The 20954-nt window shown below is 45.5% G+C and overlaps 2 protein-coding genes across 2 annotated transcripts; both read left to right on the top strand.

Annotated features, from left to right (window-relative positions):
* Positions 1–2227: 2227 nt before the first annotated feature.
* LOC100826803 (putative disease resistance RPP13-like protein 3) lies at positions 2228–6265 on the top strand. Its single transcript, XM_003577369.4, has 2 exons — positions 2228–3217; positions 4030–6265. The coding sequence occupies exons 1-2, from the start codon at positions 2346–2348 to the stop codon at positions 6062–6064; spliced, it is 2907 nt and encodes a 968-aa protein (XP_003577417.1). The 5' UTR covers positions 2228–2345; the 3' UTR covers positions 6065–6265.
* A 5885-nt stretch (positions 6266–12150) lies between these two features.
* LOC100830541 (putative inactive disease susceptibility protein LOV1) lies at positions 12151–16188 on the top strand. Its single transcript, XM_003575873.4, has 3 exons — positions 12151–13134; positions 13389–15440; positions 15524–16188. The coding sequence occupies exons 1-3, from the start codon at positions 12233–12235 to the stop codon at positions 15534–15536; spliced, it is 2967 nt and encodes a 988-aa protein (XP_003575921.1). The 5' UTR covers positions 12151–12232; the 3' UTR covers positions 15537–16188.
* The last annotated feature ends 4766 nt before the right edge of the window (positions 16189–20954 follow it).

The following is a 20954-nucleotide window of genomic DNA, read 5'->3' as shown; positions in this document are numbered from 1 at the left end:
CTTCACCTGCCTTTTTGCTAAAGCATGCTGGACTTCTCTTTGTCCCAATTTGACTGAGCAACCTTTCGTCCATGAAAAATTCGATCATTAAACTTGACTTGGGGGTGTCTTCTCATGGTGAAATTGATACTTTGGTTGGTTGAAACATTTGGAAGGCTCGAAATGATTATATCTCTAATACGGAGTACGCCCTATACCTGGGCATGGGTGGCCCGGCCCGGCACGAAGCCCGACGTCCCGGGCCGGGCTCGGACCTCTCTTTCCAATCCCAAGCCCGGCCCGAAACCCTGAAAGAAAGCCCGAAATAACCAAAAAATGGTATTTTTAGGAAAAATATGTATAAAAAATCATTTATTTATTTAAAAATAATTATTTTAATGCTTAAATGGCCTATTTTCGAGATTTCGGGCCGGGCCGGGCCAGGCTCGAGCTTCAGGTTTGACCGTCGGGCTTTTATGAAGCCCAGCCTGGCCCGGGGTTTGTCCGGGTATAATTAGGGCAACTCCAGCCACGGGACCCAAACAGACCACTTTTTTGTGGTCGTTTTCGTCCGTCTGGGTCGCGGGCCGAACAGAAAAGGCCTCGTGTCCGGCCATCGTCCGTTTGGGTCGTGGCCTACGTCCAGTGGGCGACCCATTTGAAAAAAAAAGCAGAGGACAAGAACAAAAGATACCGATTTCATATATATATAGTAGTCCAAAGTCCATACATATAGTTAAAACTTAGTACTGAAAGATATAAAAATATACTGCATATGATAAAGAAGATCATCTACTCGGAGTCCGACTCCAAGTCGATGATCTCCGGCTCCTTCGGCTCCGGCGACCAGGCGTCCTCCTCCTCCTTGACCTTGGGCGTCGGCGGAGGCAGAGGCGGTGGCGACGCGCCCCCATCCTTGTCGGTGAGGGTGGAGACGTAGAGCGCCGCGGCCAGGCCAGTGGCCCAGCTCCTCACGGTCACTCTCGAGCAGGGCGGCCTGGAGCATAGCCTCATCATCCTCCGCGGTCGGAGCCGGAGGTGGAGGCGGCACGTCCCGACATTACTCGCGGGGACGCTGGCGAAGTATCCCCGGCGGCGGAGATCATGCTCCGCCGTGAACCACGCATCCCAAAAGGGGACCCCTCCGCGTAGTCGAGGTCGTCGCGAAGGTCCTCTGGGAGCGCAGCGCGGCGGAGGAGGATCTCTAGTCGGCGAGCTCGGCCGATTGCCGGGACGGGGGGCACCGGAACCCGGTCGGGGCTCAAATGCCACCCGTGCGGGAGGTGAACATCGGACCGTGGCACGGGGATGCCGGGGTCCCAGAAGTACGATGCCTGCCGGACGTCGACGTAATACCGGTCCTGGCGTCGGGCCGATGGCGTCAGGCGGAACGACGCCGGAGGAAACGGCGCCAAGCGGCGGCGATGGCGGGCTCCAGAGGAGGAGCCCGCCTCACGGTTGTGCCGAGCGAGTGGCCACGACTGCTTTGGCGCCATCGCGTGCCGGGACGGGGTCGGGGCGGTGGGCTAGAGTTTTGGTTGGGGAGTGGAAGTGGGTGAGGTGGGGTTGGGGACGGGGCTGCTCCCCCTTTTAATATGAACGGGACGTGGTTTCTTCAGACGCTGCCAAGTGGGACTGGAAGGCGAAAGGGCTTGACCCCAAGCGTATGCGCGGACCGAGCGGCGCTCCGTTTCTCAGTCCGTGGGGACGCAAATCCGAAAGCGTCTTCGCGGATCGAAAATCGGACGTCCGTCCAAATGCGTCGCCCCGCTGGACCGCGCTTTTGGTCCGTTTCCCACAAACGGACCGTGCCGGCCCAAATGGTCGCCCTAGGTGACCTTATAACTAATCTCCACGGATGCGTCACTAGGGACCTATCTTGAGGGTGGACATGGTGCATGGAATTTCCATCCAACCCATATACCATTGTAATTGTGTTTTAAGAAACACACCTTGGCTCAAAATCCATATAAGCATTCACTAGTGGTCCACACTAGCCCATAGTTCTGAGCTACCATTGTGCAGAATGATTTTCATAAATCTTGTCGTCGACAGGGCTAGTGAAAATAATAATCAAACATCAATAATTGGAATCAACCTATCTTTCTTGAGCTGAAAGAAGGTTTGCTTAACCCACTTTGACTTTCATTTTCACAAATCTTCTTGTTGTTTTATAGCCAGCACATTTTTCATTGTCTACTTGACGTTGTCTGACTGACTGTACGAAGCAGAGAGCCTAATTAATCTGCACACCCAAGTATAATCGCATTTCATCAAACACCCCACGTTCGTCTTGAACTAGCCAAGCGAGAGACCGTCCGTGTTTGCAGCCGGCCGGCCGGCCGACTGGAGCCGACGATCTCCCAATGGACCTCGTGGTCGGCGCGTCGAGCGACGCGGCGAAGTCCCTGGTGAACAAGCTCGGGAGCCTCCTGGCGAAGGAGTACGCCCTGATCGAGGGCGTCCGCGACGACATCCAGTACATCAACGACGAGCTGGAGAGCATGCAGGCGCTCATCAGCACGCTCAAGCGCGCCAGGACCCGCAGCGAGCAGCGTCAAGGGTGGATGAAGCAGGTCCGGGAGGTCTCCTTCGACATCGAGGACTGCATCGACGACGTCAACCACCGCCTCCGGGAGGAGCCCCGTGGCGGCCGGCTCGTCTACCTCCGCCGGAAGTGGTACCTCCTCACTACGCTCTACGCGCGCCGCTGCATCGCCGCGGAGATCCGGGACCTCAAGCTCCGGGCGCAGCACGTCAGCGAGCGCCGCGCCAGGTACGGGGTGGAGAACCTCACGGCCGCAGATCTGAAGGAAATCAGCGAGGACGCGGAGGCTCCTCGGGACCTCGTGCCGCCGCCTCCCCAGCTGATTCACACCAGACAGATCGTGGGCATGGAGGACGCCATAGAGGAGCTCCAAGTGTGGATTAGGAAGGAGGAACCCAATGCTGCGCAGAGCACCTGCAAGACGAGGTTCCTTGCCATTTTTGGATCCGGCGGCATTGGTAAGACCACGCTCGCCATGGAGTTGTATCGCAAGGTTGGGGGTGAATTCCACCGTAGAGCGTCCGTGCAGGTGTCGCAGAAATTTGATTTGCTGATGCTTCTGAGGAGCCTTGTCAGGCAACTGCAGCAGTTCGGTGCTGATCCTAGGGATGAAGAACCCCTTGACAGAATCGAGAAAATGGAAGAAGGGCCGCTGAAAGAGAAACTCCAGAGCCAATTAAAAGATAAAAGGTATGGTCTATTTATTTTGGCTCTCTAAGTCCTAACTAAAGCTTAAATTTTAAACATACTAGAGCATCACTTTTCTAGTATATGCTATTTTTAGGACTTCTTTAGAAATTCACGGTTGTTTTCATGAAGTTTTTACTGTAAAAGTGGTTTTCACTGAATACACGTCCTTCTCTGTAATTTACTTTTCTAATTTTAGTTCAACGAACAACCTAGATCTAGATCTGGTAGTGGATTGTCTATTTACCATGATCTCATTAATTTCTAATGTTAACGCTGCGACCAGTAACATCATTTATATGAGGTATTTAATAGGCATGCCTCCTCTGCTCATTAAATATGTTATGCCAAAATTTCACTCAGGTTTAAGGAAGAAAATTGACAATTTGGAATGGAGGAAATGCTATGGCTTGCTATTGTTACAGAACAGTATTTTCTTTGTTTCTAATTTGTTTTTTCTTTCTGCTCATTAATTGGTCTTACCTTCAAATGAACATGCACTTAGAGGTCAAACCTATTTATTTTTTCTCGGCCAACGTGGAGATGCCTTCTGTCTTTTTAGTTATTCGGGTAAGTCCTCGAATCCGGGTGGATGGGTTCACAACTTCACAACCATGTATATGCTCACCGTTGCACCCCAGGAGATTTCTCCTTAGAGCTCAAACCTATCTTGCATGAATCAGTTACTTGTTATTATTGTTTGCTGCATCATCTTGATGCAAGAGCAAAGAGTAACTAATGCTTCTTTTATCCAAGAAAATGTTAATACTATATATTGTATTACTTACTTCGTCTCTAAATAATGCTTGAAACAGGTATCTTATACTGATAGATGACATATGGTCGGTATCAGCATGGGAAAAGATTAAGGATTGTCTGCCTGAAAGGGAGTGTGGTAGACTAATTGTGACCACAAGGTTTAAATCTATTGCCGTGGCCTGTCAACGTCGTCAAAAAGGTGATTGTTTACATGAACACAGAAAACTAGATAAAAAGAAATCCTACCATTTGTTTCGTCAAATTATCTCCAGCGCTCCTGAGGATCCCACTGTGGCTGCTAAAAATCTTTTGGATAAATGTGGAGGTATACCCTTGGCAGTAATTGTTGTAGCAGGGCTTATTGCTAGTAAACTGAGATCAGAGACTAGCAAAAAGACTTTGCATGATTATTTGCAGGACGTAGATAAGGCTTTGAGTGAAGGGTTAGGAACTCCTCCCAGCACGGATGAGGTGAAGAAAATACTTGACCAGTGCTACAACAGTTTGCCGGCTGATCTCAAGACATGCTTGCTATACTTGAGCATGTTTCCCAAGGGCTGCATTATCAGCAGGAAGCGTTTGATCAGAAGATGGATAGCAGAAGGCTTCATGATCGAGAAGCATGGGAAGCCTGTGCAGGAAGTGGCCGAGGACAGCTTCAACGAACTCATTAGCAGGAACTTAATCCGTGCGGTCAACAACACCAGCAACGGCAAGGTGAAGAGCTATCAAATCCACGACATGGTTCATCAGTACATTGTTTCCAAGTCAACCGATGAGAACTTCATCACCGTAGTGGGTGGCCACTGGCAGACACCATTCCCGAGATACAAGGTACGCAGGCTCTCGGTTCAGAGAAGTGAAGAGAAGCAAACTGTTGAGCAGATGAAATTGTCCCATGTTCGATCCTTGACGGTGTCCGAGAGCTTCAAACCAATCCGTTCCTGCCTGCCCGACTTTCGGATACTGCAGGTGCTAGATCTTGAATGTTGCAAAGATTTGTCGTCCCATCAGCTCAGGAAAATATGCAAAATGCACCAGTTGAACTACTTGAGCCTGCGCAGGACAGACATTGATGAGATCCCGCCTGAAATAGCCAATCTGGAATACTTGGAGGTACTTGACATAAGGGAGACAAGAGTAAGAAAATTCCCTCGGTTAGATGGGGATCTTGCGAGGATGACCCATCTGCTTACGGGCGATAAAAGTAAGCGGACAGGATTGGCATTAACAGAAGAAATCACTAACATGACAGCTCTTCAAACACTGTCTGGGGTTGAGGTATATGGAATTCCAGCAGCCAAATGGCAAATAGGAGGACACAAGGCGTCGAGCTGGGGCTCGTCCGTACAAGTGCTTGAAGCCTTGGAGAAGCTCACCAATCTGCAGAAACTCAGCATTTACTTACATGGGAAGTTTGAAGACGAATGTGATAAGTTTTTGCTGTCCTCCATTGAGCACCTGAGCAGCTGCTCCCTCAAATTTCTTGCAATTGACGATGACTTCACCGGTTTTCTTGACAAGTCACTAAATTCTTCAGAAGCACCTCCAGAGCATCTGCACACCCTTGAGCTTTCCGGCATGTTAACTCGAGTGCCTGGGTGGATCGTCCGTCTGCATAGTCTCCACAAGCTTACTCTGTCGTTAACCTCACTCACGGCAAGTACTTTGTTGGATCTTAGTAAACTGCCTCAGCTCTTCTCTCTCACTTTTTCACTGGATGCAACAAAGTCAAAGAATCCAATAGCTGTCAAAATTCTGCATAAGAACGTATTGGACTCGGATGGAGAGATGCTTGTGGAAGCCGGGGGATTCGAAAACCTTCAATTACTACGCTTCATGGCACCTGTGATGCTGCCTCTGAGCTTCCAGAAAGGGGCAATGCCGATGCTACAGAAGATTGAACTCAAGTTCAGAACTGCAAATGGTGTTTATGGCCTGGAGAACCTAGGGCGCCTTGAGGAGGTGTACATTTCAGTCAGCAGCAAGGAGATCAAGGCCGCCGAGCAGATCAAGCAATTGGCGAACAGGATTGGGAATCGCCTCACGGTGATCGACGACGAGTACAATGAATCATCATTGGAGCAATAGATCTCGTCTAAATAATCCTCGCGTTTCAAGTGTTGGGCTGTCATGTTGTCCCATCTAGCATGGGGATTGTAACTTTTTTTTACTCTTCAGTAAAGTCCTTTTCCTTCCCCACTGTACATGACTTCTTGGGCTTTTGCCCGTTGTGGTTCCCTTAAAAAACACATTTCAAGTGCTATTTCGTTGATGTTGTTTTTATGTGTATTTTTTCATGAAACTAGGAGAGTGGCCCGCGCAAATGCGCGGACAATCTCCATTTTCTTTTATATGTTTTAGAATTAATGTAAGTTATTTTTATTTGTTTTCCACACACAGAATTAATATGCCCTACTTAGTGAGGTATTGCACCTCTATGTTTTATATCCTTATTTAATTCTCTATTCTTAATTTTTCCTATTTATATCATATTTTTCTATTTGCATCATAGTTTGAATGAATATATTTCTAACATTTCATTCTTTTTTTACCTGGAAAAACAGCAGGAGAGGCACAAATTAAATGATTGTACGTCGTTTCCTAGAAATTTGAATAAAAACTTAGTGAAAAATTTAAAAGCATTATTTTCATGAGAATCTATAAGACTCATTATGTCTTTTGAAATCCCATTGAATTTCTCTCTTCTGTCGATGAGTATGCTCATTTATTTGAATCTGTTTCTCTCCCAGTCACTCACTCTCTAATCACCGCATATCCAAAATCTTCTTCCCCGTCCCCTTTCTTGTCTCTGTTTCCCTCTCTCTAAATGTCCGTACAAAATCAAAATTCCCCCCTCCCAGCCCCTTTCTCCTCTTCTGTTTCTATCTCACAAAGGCTTTGTAGTTTGTTTTGGAACTCTTGTGCAGGAGGCTTGTGGGAGGCAGGCGGGCTGAGTACGGTCATGGTGCTTCTTTGTAGCAAATTTTAGCTTTGATGGAGCAGAGACCTGCAAACCTGACGTTTTTTTTTGACCCAATTAAGGTACGGGTTTGGTAGGAAAAATAAACCTTCGGTTCTGTTATTGGTAAATTTTCATACCCGTGAGTCTAACAGTATCGGTCCGGTATTGCCAAAACCGAACCCACAGACCCACGTACCCGGTCATGTACAAAATAGTCACAGTCAGCCTAGCACATAAGGCCCAACCCAATCCGACCTACCCTACTCCCTCCAACTAATTGGGATGTTACTCCGCCCAAAAGCCCAATCTGGAGTAACCTATCCCCTTTCGTTCAGTCATTCCTCGTCCCAAGTCAAGGCCGAGCTACCTCTCCTCATACCGATTCCGCTCCGTCTTGACTCGGGACTCCCAAGATTGGCGTCCCCTTTCCTCATCGCTTGTGCGCTGCTACCACAGATCCAACGCAAGTTATCCCATGGAGGAGCCGGCCTGCAATTTGGATGGAGTTGAATGCAGAGAAAAGAAGACGGCTCGGAGCCGTGGATCTGGTCAGCACATTCCTCTCCTATTTTCTCGTCTAGCATGGCACTGCGTGGCGGATCGGTCACCTACATGACCCATAGGAGCAGGGGATGCTCGAGGAGTGTGGCTACATCGTAGGTAACCGGGTCGGGCAGACCCACGGGTCTGCAAGACTCGTAGACAGGTTTGGTAAACTTTTCGCAGTAGTGGGCCGGGTGGCCGGGTATAGGTCTGGTATGGCCAAACCTGGAGCCGATGAACCCGGGTGCCACATCCATAGTGGCGGCATGAATGCAGCATTATTGAAGCGTCCCATTGTTGAGCTAAGTTGAAGGCATTAAAGCGTCTGCTTTTAGGAGCAAGTTTGTATTGGCGTGGGGTTAGTTTGGGACAACCGTGAGGCAAAAAATTTGAATGAATAAATGTCAAGGATTTTGTACATTAGTGGATGCTTGTTGGGAGGGTTAGTGTATGTTCGATGGATGGAGGTGTTGCAGTTAAAGAGATTATAAGATGCTTGTAGATTAAACCGACCAGGTCAATTTTGTCTAATTCTTTTTTGTATTATGGTAGCCATCTATGTCTTGTATTTATGTCGTTGAAATATTTTCTCACTCCAGGTTACGGAAGTTGTGGCCCTTGTACTCGGGAAGACCGGAGAGATAAAAAAGGAAAAATACATCTACGCGTTTCTTCACAGGATACTTAGCAAAGGAAAATACTCCATAAAATAGGCATGTTACGTATGGGACAAAGAAAATAACTTGTTGTGTCTACTTGTCAGATTTAATGTTGCACTTACCGTACAGGTCCACCCGGCAACTGATTTAGACTGTTACGAAGATCTAACGGCCATGATATATTGATTAAAATTGGGCCTAAACTAACAGTCAGATATTTTGCCTTTTTGTGAGATTTCGAAAGATATATCTTTTTTCTGGTTGCTCCGTCATGTATTTTTAGTATATAATAGATTCAAAGTGGTGGCAAGGAACACATTCACCCAGTTGAAAAAAAATCTGAATGTCAGAAAAAAGCAGAACAATTTACACACGCACATCTTCAGATGGTTGAACCTAAGTTCGTTACATGCGGAGAATTTGGCTTCCGGGGAACTCCAAAGCATGAAGAATTTGCTGGATGCAAAGGCGCGAAAGGATTTAGATGATTGGACGTAGTTGGTTTCATGTGGTTAGACCGCCCGAAGATATTTTTCCTTTCTCCCACCCCATGTTAATATATGTAAAGGCTTCTACCTGTTTGTACCCACTCCTTAGGTATCGTAAAGAAAAAAAGTCGACGACTACATAGAAAATTGGCCGTTGATCTAAAGTCTTGAAAATATAAATGCGAAAAATATACCCTAGTGTTCGTACCCTTGCAAAAAATAAAACAATATGCAAGTATAGTGCTTTTCTGGTTCTTCATATGCATAGGCGGAGACAAGCCCCAGGCAAGGGGGGCCACGGGCGTGGGGCTTGGGTTTTTTTCTTTTAAAAAATTGTGATAATTGTTTAGCCTAGGGTTTGTCCTTTTTAATTACTATATTGCTTAGTCACATACACTAGGATAGTCCCAATCTAAATTAGTTCCTGCCCCGCCGCTGTTCATATCCCATGTGCAGATCGAGGTCATGGTCGCCGATAACCGGCCAAAAATACTTAAATGGTAGCCCGATGCACAAATATTTGATACTAGTTTACGAGAAAAATTAGCTGTGGAGGCGATGTCCGTGCCGGTTGAGATGCTCAACGAGGCAGTGGCTGATTCCTAACCGGAGGAGGACAAACGAATCAGGCCAAATTAAACCATCAAAAACAAAGTCCTTTTTATCAACTCCTCCTACAAAACTCAATTTGAACCCGCCAGCCTGCAGTTGGACCATATCGATCGGGGAGATGAGCTATCTACCGGACAGTGAATTTGAAGATTATTATACAGTCGCTTGTCAGGTCGGCCAAACGAGTCAAGTCCTAGAAAGTATTATTTGTCGAGACTTCACAGCCTTCAGTCTTTATGCATCAAGCCTCAAGCCGTTCGATGAATCCATGGTGGAACAGCTGGCGTCTGGATAAATCAACGTGCAGTTGCACCAGTATCACAATTTTGAAATAACCCCAAACTTCAGTCGACTTTCAGCGATTTCACACATGTTTTATAGGGTCCAAGAGTGGTTTCCCAGAAGTGTCGGAGCTTGGATTTATTCATATCTTCCCTGCATGTCCATGAGCAAGCTATTATGTACTTGTAGTCACACTCAGTGATGATTGGTTATCAGTGATTGCTAATTCGGTCCCGCGGTGATGACTTTGAATGGATCTATTATTTTATTGTTCGTGTGTTGAATAATGATTTTTGGGGTGAAAAGCACAACTAACCATCAGATTGAAACGACTATCATGTTACACATACATTTCGTTGGCAGACATTTTTTATAGACAACTAAACATTCACAAGGTCCAACAAGAAAATCATCGCTCACAATACATACCAAATGAGGTGATTCTAGAAAAAAACATACCACATCAACAGGAAACTTTGGATTGCTGTTTTTTTTAATAAACTTCGGTTTTCGGCTCGGTTTCCCTTATCAACGGAGCCATTTTATTCTTCTTAATGAAATGCAGGAGCATCACGTTCTCTTGACGATGTTCTGTCAAGAAAATTATCCTTTCCCATAAAACACCAATCCTAGTAAGAACACCAGTCCTAAATGTTTGCTTTAAAAGTGTAAAGTCCTCAATAATTAGCATCTTTGCCAGATCACAATCAACAAGGTACATTGTAGGTACACTAAAATCACAATCAAGCTATCGAAAATAATTTAGTCCTTTGAATTCTATAGCTGAAACGAACTTGTATACAAACACATGCTAACAATGAGCTTATTTGGCTCATGACTCCACGTTCTAGAAGCCCTATAAGATAAAGTAGAGGTAGTGAAACCTATATCTTAGATAGTGGTGAAATGATGATAAATTGTATGAAAGCTAGCTATTATCTGACAACAACAGAACATGTTGTCACCAATTAGCCATGAGTTGGCATACTTGCAACATCTCGATGCATATATCTTCGTATTCTACAAGAGAGACGGCATACATGCCAATGAAGACACAAACAATTGAGTGTATCTTGATTTTTTGTGTAATCAGAGATGATTGCTAAAGGAACCTCAAACAAATAGATACCGAAACCTAGAATGTATCAGATTAGCACATGCATCTCTGATGTCATAATGCCTCAAACTTAAAAATTGCTGTTCTTCCACACTTAACGAACTCATTATCCAAAAGTTGCGTGAGAACCTTTTGAAAGTTGTGTGTGAATTTTCAAAGGTTGTGGGAAATTTCTGAAAGGGTGGAAAGATTCTAAAACCGTTTGAAATCATATATGGAAGTCTTTATTTGTGGAAGTTTATTAAAGTAGTGTTGTAAGTTTTTAAAATTTCCCTTAGAGTTATTTATTATAATTTTACATAAGTACATTTTTTTTTTCTGAATGTTCATTGATAAGCGTGTTGTAATTTGGAAAGTTTCCTCGTAGTTTCTAAAAGTTTGCAAGGAACTATTAAAGCTCCAGATTTCCAATAATTAGCATCTTTGCCAGATCTCAAGTTTTTTAAAGCTAGATCATTATTAATTAAAAACTGTTTTTCTCTAAGAAGGATTGTGAGTGGAGGGTTTGTCCTAATAGTGTGTTTTTGGGGTGTTGACTTCCCCCAAAGTTTGACCATGAAGTAGGTCAAGAAAGAAACAAAAAAAGTCAAAAACAAAATTCATCGGACACCAATAAGAAAATTTTGAACTTTTACAAGTTGTACGGCCCATTTTCGGGCAAGATTTGCTTTACCGTACAAGTTAATGGTCTAGGTCCAAAATTGGCCTGACAGATGAACTCAAGTGACAAGCAAGTGGAGGTGGATATTGAGTTTACTCTGTTTTCATCAAGCTTTGTGTGACATTAATACAATTTGTCTTGAAATCTTTCTGTTAATACTAGTGGAGTTAAAGCTATACCTGGGCATGCGTGGCCCAGCCTGTCTGGCCCGGAACAAAGCCCGGGTCCCAGACCGGGCCCGGGCTTCACTTTCCCGTCCCAATCCCGGCCTGAAAGTCCGAAATGACTAAAGCAGGTATTTTTTAGAGAAAATATGTATGAATAATCATTTATTTATTCTGAAAATAATTATTTAATGCTAATTGGCCTTTTTTCTGGGCTTCGGGCCAGGCCTGGGCTTGAGATTTTCCCGTCGGGCTTTATGAAGCATGACCCGATGTTTGTCCAGGTATAGTTATAGCTAACGAGCCGAGAACTGCATTTTAACAAAACTGGCTAATTTAATATTTGCAAACCAATCTTGAGCACAACCTTAGTAATTTTAAATGCCTCTCAAAAATTATGGGCCAAGCGATTTAATGAACTAGTTCGGTTAGTTTTAGGCAGATACCATAAAAGTGGAATTATTTTACGGCCCGGTCTGTTTTATGGAATCTGCCGTAGATGCTCTAATATGTTATGCTAGGTTTCAATTATACTCAAACTGATATTTTTTTATCGAAATCTAAAATTTCAATGGCCACAGGAAATTACCGATTTTTCCCAAATGTCACTGAAATTTCGTCGAAAATTTAAACCTTGCATCGTCATCACTGGTCTTTGGTATGTTTTATTTTTCATTAACCTATTCTTCTCTCGGATCTTGATTTCACTCGTTGATCCCCTATTCCCCTTCTTCCCCTTCAGGCGGAGGAGGCATACTGCGGGCGAGAATGGCGGCGGCAGCACTCTCCAAACCCGAGGAGAAGATCACCAAGGCGATCAAGAAACTACTAGAAGCGTTGGGGCCACTTCCCGACAGGATCTCCGAGCTGCTGGAGCAGCACCGGGGTCGTCGGCGCACCGGTGCCGCCGCCGCCGCCGCCGCCGCGGATGACCCCCAGCTGCGCAGCCTGGAGTTCATCCAGGCCGAGCTCAGCGGCATGGTAGCCTCACTCGGCGAGCTGCAGTCGTCGGAGCTGGGGCCGGACTACGTCGACAACGACGACTTCAAGAAGTGGCTCCGCGCGCTCAGCCTCGTGGCCCCTGAAATCCGGGATTACCTCGAGAAAAGCGAGCAAGCTGCACGGCTCGGATGCCACGCGCAGCTGCACAGGGCCGCCGCGTACTGCTTCCTTCGTGCCGCGGGGCTCCCCTTGCCATTCCTGCGCGGGGTCAAAGCCATGGAGGAAACCATGTCCGATGTCGCCGAACGACCCTTCAGGTACACGCATCTTCTGCTGGCCGATGATGATGCTGCTCGTGCTGCCGCCGAGCAATTGCATCTGCATACCGATGATGGAAATCTTGTTGGCATCGAAGAGGGCCTCAGAAATAAGGTGATCAGTAGGTTCATGGATGACGGGGATGGCAACAAGAATCTTAGTTTAATTTCCATCGTTGGACAAGCTGGGGTGGGTAAGACGACGCTTGCCAAGGTGATTTTTAAGAAACTCCAAGAGAAAGAACACTGCGCAACGACGACGGCCAAGGTCGAGGTTTCACAGAGGCCTCATACGAAGGAGATAGTTATCAGGAGCATCTTCTCGCAGATCGGGCTTGGAGGTGAGCAGAACCTCATCCTGGTGGTTGACGACATCAAGCGGGACATAAAAGCATATTTGCAAGATAAGAGGTAATTCCTGTTCATTTAGTTTCTTTTTTATGTCATTTTGGGAATGACAGATAGGTCGACATCACAACTCTGAGGGCATAACCTTGCCTTGCCTGTCTGACTGTTTGTTGTTTGGATATTTTTTGTAATCGTTTTGTTTTTATTTCGCAAAATTTACATGGTTGTATCTTGTGCATTGGACTTTGAGAATTTTAAGCTTGATACGTTATCAAAATATGTATTTGACTCTGAAGTTGTTTGTTGTTCACTGGTAGGTACCTTATCGTACTCGATGGTCTTTGGAAGAAAACAGACTGGGATGGCATCAAGGATGTCTTTCCTCAGAATAACCTAGGCAGTCGAATAATTGTAACTACAAACCTTCAAAGTGTAGCAGAGTACTGTTGCTTAATTGATGGTTATTGCCTTGGTGAAGTTCATGAGGTTAGCCCCATGAGTGAGCGAGATTCAAAAATTCTCCTCTTCGGCAAAACTTTCGACTCTGAGGTCAGTTGCCCAAATCATTTACAGCAAGTTTGTTGTGAAATATTGAAGAGATGTGGCGGCATTCCATTGTTTATATCTGGTATGGCTGACTGGCTGAAGGAAGAACAACTAGATCACGAAGAGTTGAAGCTGTCCCCAATGCTGAAACAATTTGAACGAACACTCTCTGCTGCTTATGATGGTCTTCCTTACTGGCTGAAGGTGCAGTTGCTGTACATTAACATGTTTCCTGAAGGTTACGTGCTTAAGAAAAAAAGTTTCAATGATAAGCTGCGTGCTGAGCTGCTGCTGGTCGAATCGAGCGAAATTGCCGAGGACTATTTCTTGGAGCTCATCGATAGGAATATAATCACCCAAGTCAAAAACTCTCAAGTGGAGGAGGAGGAGAGCTGCCACTGGCAAGTGAATTACTTCATGCTGCAGTTCCTTGCTTCCAAATCAGCTGAAAAGGGCTTTGTGTATACTAGCGGAACCATCACCTTAGTGCCAGGAGCAGCCTCTGAGTCCTCAAGTGGAGGGGGAGGAGGCAAGAAACCACGGCGGCTATCCCTGCACCAGCCTGATTCCCAGCTACCAGAGCATCTAGCAGAAATGAGTTTATCCCACACCCGTTCACTTGCTGTATCCGGTGAAGTAGATGGGATTCCTCTTGATAAGTTCATCTGTCTGATGGTGTTGGACCTTGAAGGTTGGCAGCGCTTCAAGGAACAAGACTGGTTGCCGATATGTAAAATGTTTCTGCTTCGGTATCTTAGCTTGAGGGGTGTTAACACAGGGGCCAGCAAGGTCTCTCCCAAGATCAAGGATCTGTGCAAGCTAGAGACATTGGATCTAAGTCACACCCAGATAACTGAGCTTCCATCGCAAGTGTGCGAGCTTTCCGAGCTGAGGGTGTTTGACCTGAGAGGCACCCCGGTCAAGCGGCTGCCAGACAAAATCCGGAAGATGCGGCAGCTACGGCATCTTCTGCTTGGTGGCAATGGAGTTGATCCCCTCGACACGACGGTAACAACAGTGCCAGAGGAAATTGGGTATCTTCATGACCTGGACACGCTTACAATTGATTTAAGTGGGTGCTCTGCAAGCCTTCTAGAGGGTCTTGTTGGCATATGGAAACTGAAGGTGTTGGCCATAACTTTATCTCTTGAGCAGTCTACTGACAGGAAATTTCAGGAAGCGTTGTGCTCATCGATAGGAAAATGGAAACTTGAGTCTCTGAGCATTCACTGTGGACTTGGTTGTTCGATGGAGTTTTTCGGTTCTGAATCTTCTGGTCAGTTCAGTCTATCTGATTCTCTGAAGAAATTTAAGGTGACAGGTGGGAGATTTTTAAACCTTCCCACACGGCTCGGTGGGCTCGGCCATCTTGTTTCCATCGAGATCACCGTGTACAAGCTAGTCGAGGGTGATCTCAGCACCCTCGGGAACTTGGGGAGCTTGGAGGGCCTTGTGCTAGGTCTGTACTTGCTCCCAGAAGAAGAGATAGTGATTCAGGGGGGGACTCGTCTTTTCGGTAACCTCAAGAGGCTGTCCGTTGGTTGCCGTGTTCCATGGATAAGTTTCAAGCAACGGGCTATGCCGAGGCTCAGGTATCTTGAGTTGAACATTGGAGGAAGCCCGGCGAGTGACAAGAGCATTCCTTTGGGTATTGCCAACCTTGAGTCCTTGTCGGAGGTTGTCCTGAATTACAAGAAATGCTACGACGACAGCCCCAATGTCAGGTCGATAATTGAGGCGGTGACAAAAGGGGTTAATGAGCATCATAAAATGATCAACCTCATCATCAACGGACAACTACAGACGGAACATAACATTGTAAAGTAAGGAAAACACCCTGCTAACACACTGTGGTGCATGCCTGTGGCTAACCCCAGATTTCATGTGTTGCCTTGCTTTTGTGCAGGGAGAACCGATAGCCAGGGAGCAATCATCGCCGCAATGGATTATGGATGTTGCACAAACCCTACATCTCTCCTTGCGCTATACTTGTGTTAGCTGTATCTTCCCTTTGTTATGTGCCTGAAAATGCATCGGTTGCTATTGCATGCTATCATTCTTCATGTGTGATATATATTTCGTACCTAACTCATACTGTTAAATGAATGAATGTTGTATAATTCGTGTGGTCACGACTCGTGCCATGTTTTTCCACCGCACCACAAACAGCATGTACAGCTGGTTTTGCTCTAGTACAGAGACAGACGGTCAATTTCCAACCGTCTTGGATGGAAGGTGCGGCAAGCAAAAGGGATCATCAAGCTTCTGCTGGGGAATGAACTCCTGGGCTTTGGCTGCCACTGCAGCGCCACAACATCGAACTGCTGGCGGAGGCGTGCGAGGTCCCCTCAGATTTGGTGTTAAACCACGCTCCGGTGCATCGCGGCATTAGTCTTTGGCTGCGTTCTTGTTTTTTAGGACTGCTCTGCTTACTCATCTTCCTTGCACCTTGGTGCTCTCTTAGCCCTTGTAATCCCTCTATTAGGTCTTGCTCCCTGTTTGTTTTCCTTCTTGTATTTCCCTTCTTTGGTGGCACCTTCGTTATTAATGATTAGATCCGTTTCTGTGTTATCCTGGAATGTACGTGGCCTCGGACGGAAATTCAGCTTGGTAGTACTAACCTTGGTTCAGAAAAAAAAATTGGCGATTGAGTTGATTCAGATAATTATTCTTCCATTTGGTAATGTTGTCCTCCAGTAGAGATTTCGGGAACCTAGAAAACCGATCATTTCTATCATCTCATTTCAGCCTAGCTTAGAGAGAAGCTACTGATTTCTATTTGATTTAGCATATTGTAAATGTTTTGAATAATCTCTTAGCTAAATTCAGGTTGTATCCTAAGAAGTAAGTACCCAAATCACTAGATTGGTTTCTATTTGATTTATCCTATTGTAAATGTTTTGAGTAATTTCAGATTGTATCCTACAATAGTACATGAAAGCTAGTTGATGCACATTGTGATGTTTTCAGGTTCTGTACATGACCTGTCTTGTTAATTATGCAAAACTTTGAGATAAAGGCTACAACAGTTAAAGTACATGAGACATGCATGATGTCTAACTGCCTCCTTGTTTCTGCTAATTCAGCCGTAGATGTGCTGTGCTACCCGGACATCAACGTGGCACAGGTGAGATCAGAGAACATGACTCCTGACAGTCACGTCACAGTTCACCTTCTTCAGCAGTGTTGCCGCCTCGGACACGACTACATAAGAATTCAGAACACTTGCATAGAGGCAAGAAACCACGGCAACTGTATCTGCACCAGCCTGATTCCCAGCTCATCTGGCAGAAATGAGTTTATCTCACACCCATTCATTAGCTGTCTCCGGTGAAGTATACGGGATCCCTCTCGATAAGTTCATCTATTTGAGTGTTGGACCTTCAAGGTTGGCAGTGCTTCAAGGAGCAAGACTGGTTGCCAATATGTAAAATGTTTCTGCTTCGTATCTGAGCTTGAGGAGTGTTAACACAGGGGCCAGCATGGTCTCTCCCAAGATCAAGGAGCTGTGCAAGTTAGAGACATTGGATCTAAGCAACACGCAGATAACAGAGCTTCCATCGCAAGTATGCGAGCTTTCTGAGCTGAGGGTGTTTGACCTGAGAGACACCCCAGCCAAGCGGCTGCCAGAGAAAATCCGGGCATCTTCTGCTTGGTGACAATGGAGTTGATCCTCTCGACCCAACGGTAACAAAGGTCCTAGAGGAAATCAGGCGGCATCTTCTCTGAAAGCTTGTTAGACAGTCTTGTTGGCATATGGGAACTGAAGGTGTTGGCCATAACTTTGTTTCTTGAGCAGTCTACTGACAGGAGTTTCAGGAACCGTTGTGCTCGTCGATGGGGAAATGGAAACTTACATCTCTGAGCATCATTCACTTGGGACTCGGTTGCTCGATGTAGTTTTTTGGTTCAGAATCTTCTGATCAGTTCAGTCTATCTGCTGATTCTCTGAAGAAATTTAAGGTGACAGGAGGGGGATTTTACAACCGCCCCAAATGGCTCGGTGATTTTACAAGCTAGGCAAGGGTGATCTCAGCGCCGTCGGTAAATTGGGGAACTTGGAGGACCTTGTGGTAGGCCTCTACTTGCTCCCAGAAGAAGAGATAGTTATTTTGAAAAGAGAAGAAGAGGTACTCATTCAGGGGGAAAGTCGTCTTTTCGGTAAGTTCAAGAGGCTGTCCTTTGGCTGCAGCGTGCCGTGGATAAGGTCAAGGGGCAATGCTGAGGCTCACGGATCTTGAGATGAACATTGGAGGAAGCCTGGGGAGCGTTCCTTCGGGTGTCGCCAACCTCTAGTCCTTGTCGGAGGTTGTCGTGAATTACAATGAATGCTATGATGGCAGTTCCAATGTCAGGGCGACATTGGAGGCGGAGAAATAGGGAGTTGATGAGCATCGTGAGACGATCAACGTCGTCATCAACGGTACTAGATGACATGGTAAAGGACGTAAAGGACAACACACTGTTTGCACACTAATGCTGGCAATGCTGCACAAACCCTACGTCACTCCTCACTCTATACTTTTGTTGGTTGTATCTTTGTTATGTGTCAGAAAATGTATTCGTTGCTATATCACACCATAGTTTTTCATGCGTATAGATATTTCATTCCTATGCCGGTGAATGAGATTATAGTCTCCACATGTTGGCACTTCCAATCAATTGAGGAGAACTTTGAAACTAATCACACCCCTAGCTCGGTTTTGTCGATTAAATATCAGATGTTTATTTCATTTTGTGATTTTCTATCACCTATATGTGTTTTACGTTTGACCCGTCATATATTTTTTAGTATATTATCGATTATATAATAGATAGATGTTCTCATTCCAGTGGACACAGAAATAAAAATTGGGATTCAATTTGGTTTGAATCAAATTGGAATCCTGGTAGAACATGATTTGGAATCCCATGGAACAAATTAAATTCAGTACAGTGGCCAAAGGAGGGGGTTAATGTATATCTGCTGGAAACTATAGAAACAGAAAATACCCATTGTGCTCCCAATTTTTCTTTTTTCCGAGGAAAACAAGGGAAGCGCCTGTCAATCATTATGACGAAATGACATACTCCATCCGTTTCTAAATATAAGAAGTTCTAACTCTTTATCCTACATCAAACATCTTCAAGTTTGACCATGTTCATAGAAAAATCCACTAAGATGTACTCCCTCTGTTCATAATTAATTGGCGCCGGTCTTTTTGTAAAAAAAAACCCTGTAAATTTTCGAAATAAACCTGCAGTCCACATCTTTAATTAAACGTGGATTGCGCGTTAATTTCAAAAATTTACAAGGAGGTTTTCGCAAAAGTTCCAATTTACAAGGGTTTCTTTGCAAAAAAGACGGCGCCAATTAATTAAGGACGGAGGGAGTACAATATCAAATGAGTATACTATGAAAATGTATATGATGACCGATTTAATAAAACTAAATTGGATTTCTAGATGTTGATAGATTTTTCTATAAATTTGGTCAAATTCAAAGAAATGTGATTTATATGACAAAGATGGGTCTTCTTATATTTAGGAACAAAGACAGTATTACTTTGCAAAATTTATGCATATAACAATTAATCAAGCGTCAGCAATCAGCGAGAGGTACATTAGCACGTGACATGAATGTATCTCACGTAAGCACTACTAAGTCGTTGTAGAAATTTTGCACCTCAACTCAGATGATTGAAGAACACATTATGTCATTTTGCTTTTTTGTTATAAATCACAATTATCTTGTCACAGCAGGTTTTTGTCCCATAGACTCATGGCCGAGACGGCCACGGGACAGTGGGTTTCTACCCTAGCCAGCTTTCTCCTTTTGTCCATTTTTGCTTTAATCTCTTGTAAAGTACCGAGACTGTGTTGGTTCCGTTTCAAGTTGGAACCGAATTTGGGGTCGTCCTATTTCGGAAAGAAAGAAAAAGAGACTTACAGTCGCGAAAAAAATGGTAGATAGAAAGAAAGGACGTTAGAATACCCCGGATAGATGTGCGAAATCATGATCTGATGGCAGGATCGAATGGCAACAACTAATACTTGATACATATACTACTACATCATGACCAGTTGCCCAGTAAGCAGGCTCAAGCTCAGCCATGTACTCACTCCGTCTCATATTAAGTGACTTTCTATTACATGTATCTAGACGTGTTTTAGGCACAGATACATTCATATTTGTACAAATTTGAGTCGCTTAATATGGGACGGAGGGAGTAGAAGCAAATAGCTTTGTTTTAGGTGACCAAAGACAAGTCTATTTGGGCAAATACATGTAGAACTTGCCCATGCTCCGATGCTCGTGCAACCGGCTGGCTCCGCCCACGATCATGACCACCACGCTTTATCCGTCAAGCGCAAACATTCCACCCTGCCTTCTTTGTCTTTCCCTTTTCGTTCTTTCATGTTCAGCTACGCTCAGAGGACCATGCACTAGAAAAAATGGCTTGCCATCATTGTTAGTATCAGTTAAGACCGAGGTTTAACATTTCGATGAAATTTTGGTAATTTTAGTGGGTACCGAAATGTTTTATAGCTTGAAATTTCAGACTATATTCAAACAGAGTCCAATTAAGATTTAAATTTAGTCGAATAACATCAATCTAAAGTTCAAAGAGCTTTGTTCTACCTACCACTCTTCTCTTCTTCATCTACCTCTATCCAAGGTGGCGCTCAGCCACTCAGGTAGAGGTGCAAACTACACTCCGATCCTATTTAGTTCAACCAAATGAAAATTTTAAAATCACATTAGTTTTTAAAAACCAGTTCAACTAAAATAAAATCGGAGGGGTAACCTTTTTTCATCTCTACGCTCGGGCCGGAGCTCCAGGCAGCTTGGCCCGAGCCCGGCGTTCAACTCGGGCCGAACCGAGCCACTTTTTTCAGCCCGTTTGGTGTAGGGCCGAGCCCAGTTCGACTCGGGCCAGCCCAACGTGCCACGACGGCCCGGACAATTTATCAAGTTTTGATGGCGCAGTCGGCCCCAACTCCCCGAGTACCAGACTCCCGAGCTCCCCTCAAAAAAAAAAAAAAAAAACCAGACTCCCGAGCTCCCCCCCACCACGATTCGGAGCCGCCGGCGCCCCGAACCGCCCAGCCGCCAAGTGCGACTGTGCGAGCGCCGCGCCTCCTTCTTCCCGGCTCGCCCCTGCCCCGGCAGCTCCTCCTCTCTCTCCACATGCCCACGCTGCTCGACAACCAGAAGCTCCACCTCGCCGTCTGCTACCCACTCCTCCGCGGTCACACGCGCCTCCTCCCGCCGCGTCCTCACAAGCTACGCGCTGGCGCTGCTCCTCACCGAGACACCGACCCCTGCTTCCGCGCTGCAGCCGCAGCGGCTGCTG

Source organism: Brachypodium distachyon, chromosome 4, assembly GCF_000005505.3.
Source record: "Brachypodium distachyon strain Bd21 chromosome 4, Brachypodium_distachyon_v3.0, whole genome shotgun sequence".
NCBI classification, from domain to species: Eukaryota; Viridiplantae; Streptophyta; class Magnoliopsida; order Poales; family Poaceae; genus Brachypodium; species Brachypodium distachyon.
The sequence above is the reverse complement of the archived record's forward strand: the minus strand, read 5'-3'. Positions and strand labels throughout refer to the sequence as shown.

What these genes read in the sequence shown, in the direction of transcription:
- LOC100826803 (XM_003577369.4), top strand. Translation starts at nt 2,346, where the DNA reads ATGGACCTCGTGGTCGGCGCGTCGAGCGACGCGGCGAAGTCCCTGGTG. An exon ending in AGCCAATTAAAAGATAAAAG is followed by an intron (nt 3,218 to 4,029) that starts GTATGGTCTATT and finishes TGCTTGAAACAG; the next exon opens with GTATCTTATACTGATAGATG.
- LOC100830541 (XM_003575873.4), top strand. Translation starts at nt 12,233, where the DNA reads ATGGCGGCGGCAGCACTCTCCAAACCCGAGGAGAAGATCACCAAGGCG. An exon ending in GCATATTTGCAAGATAAGAG is followed by an intron (nt 13,135 to 13,388) that starts GTAATTCCTGTT and finishes GTTCACTGGTAG; the next exon opens with GTACCTTATCGTACTCGATG.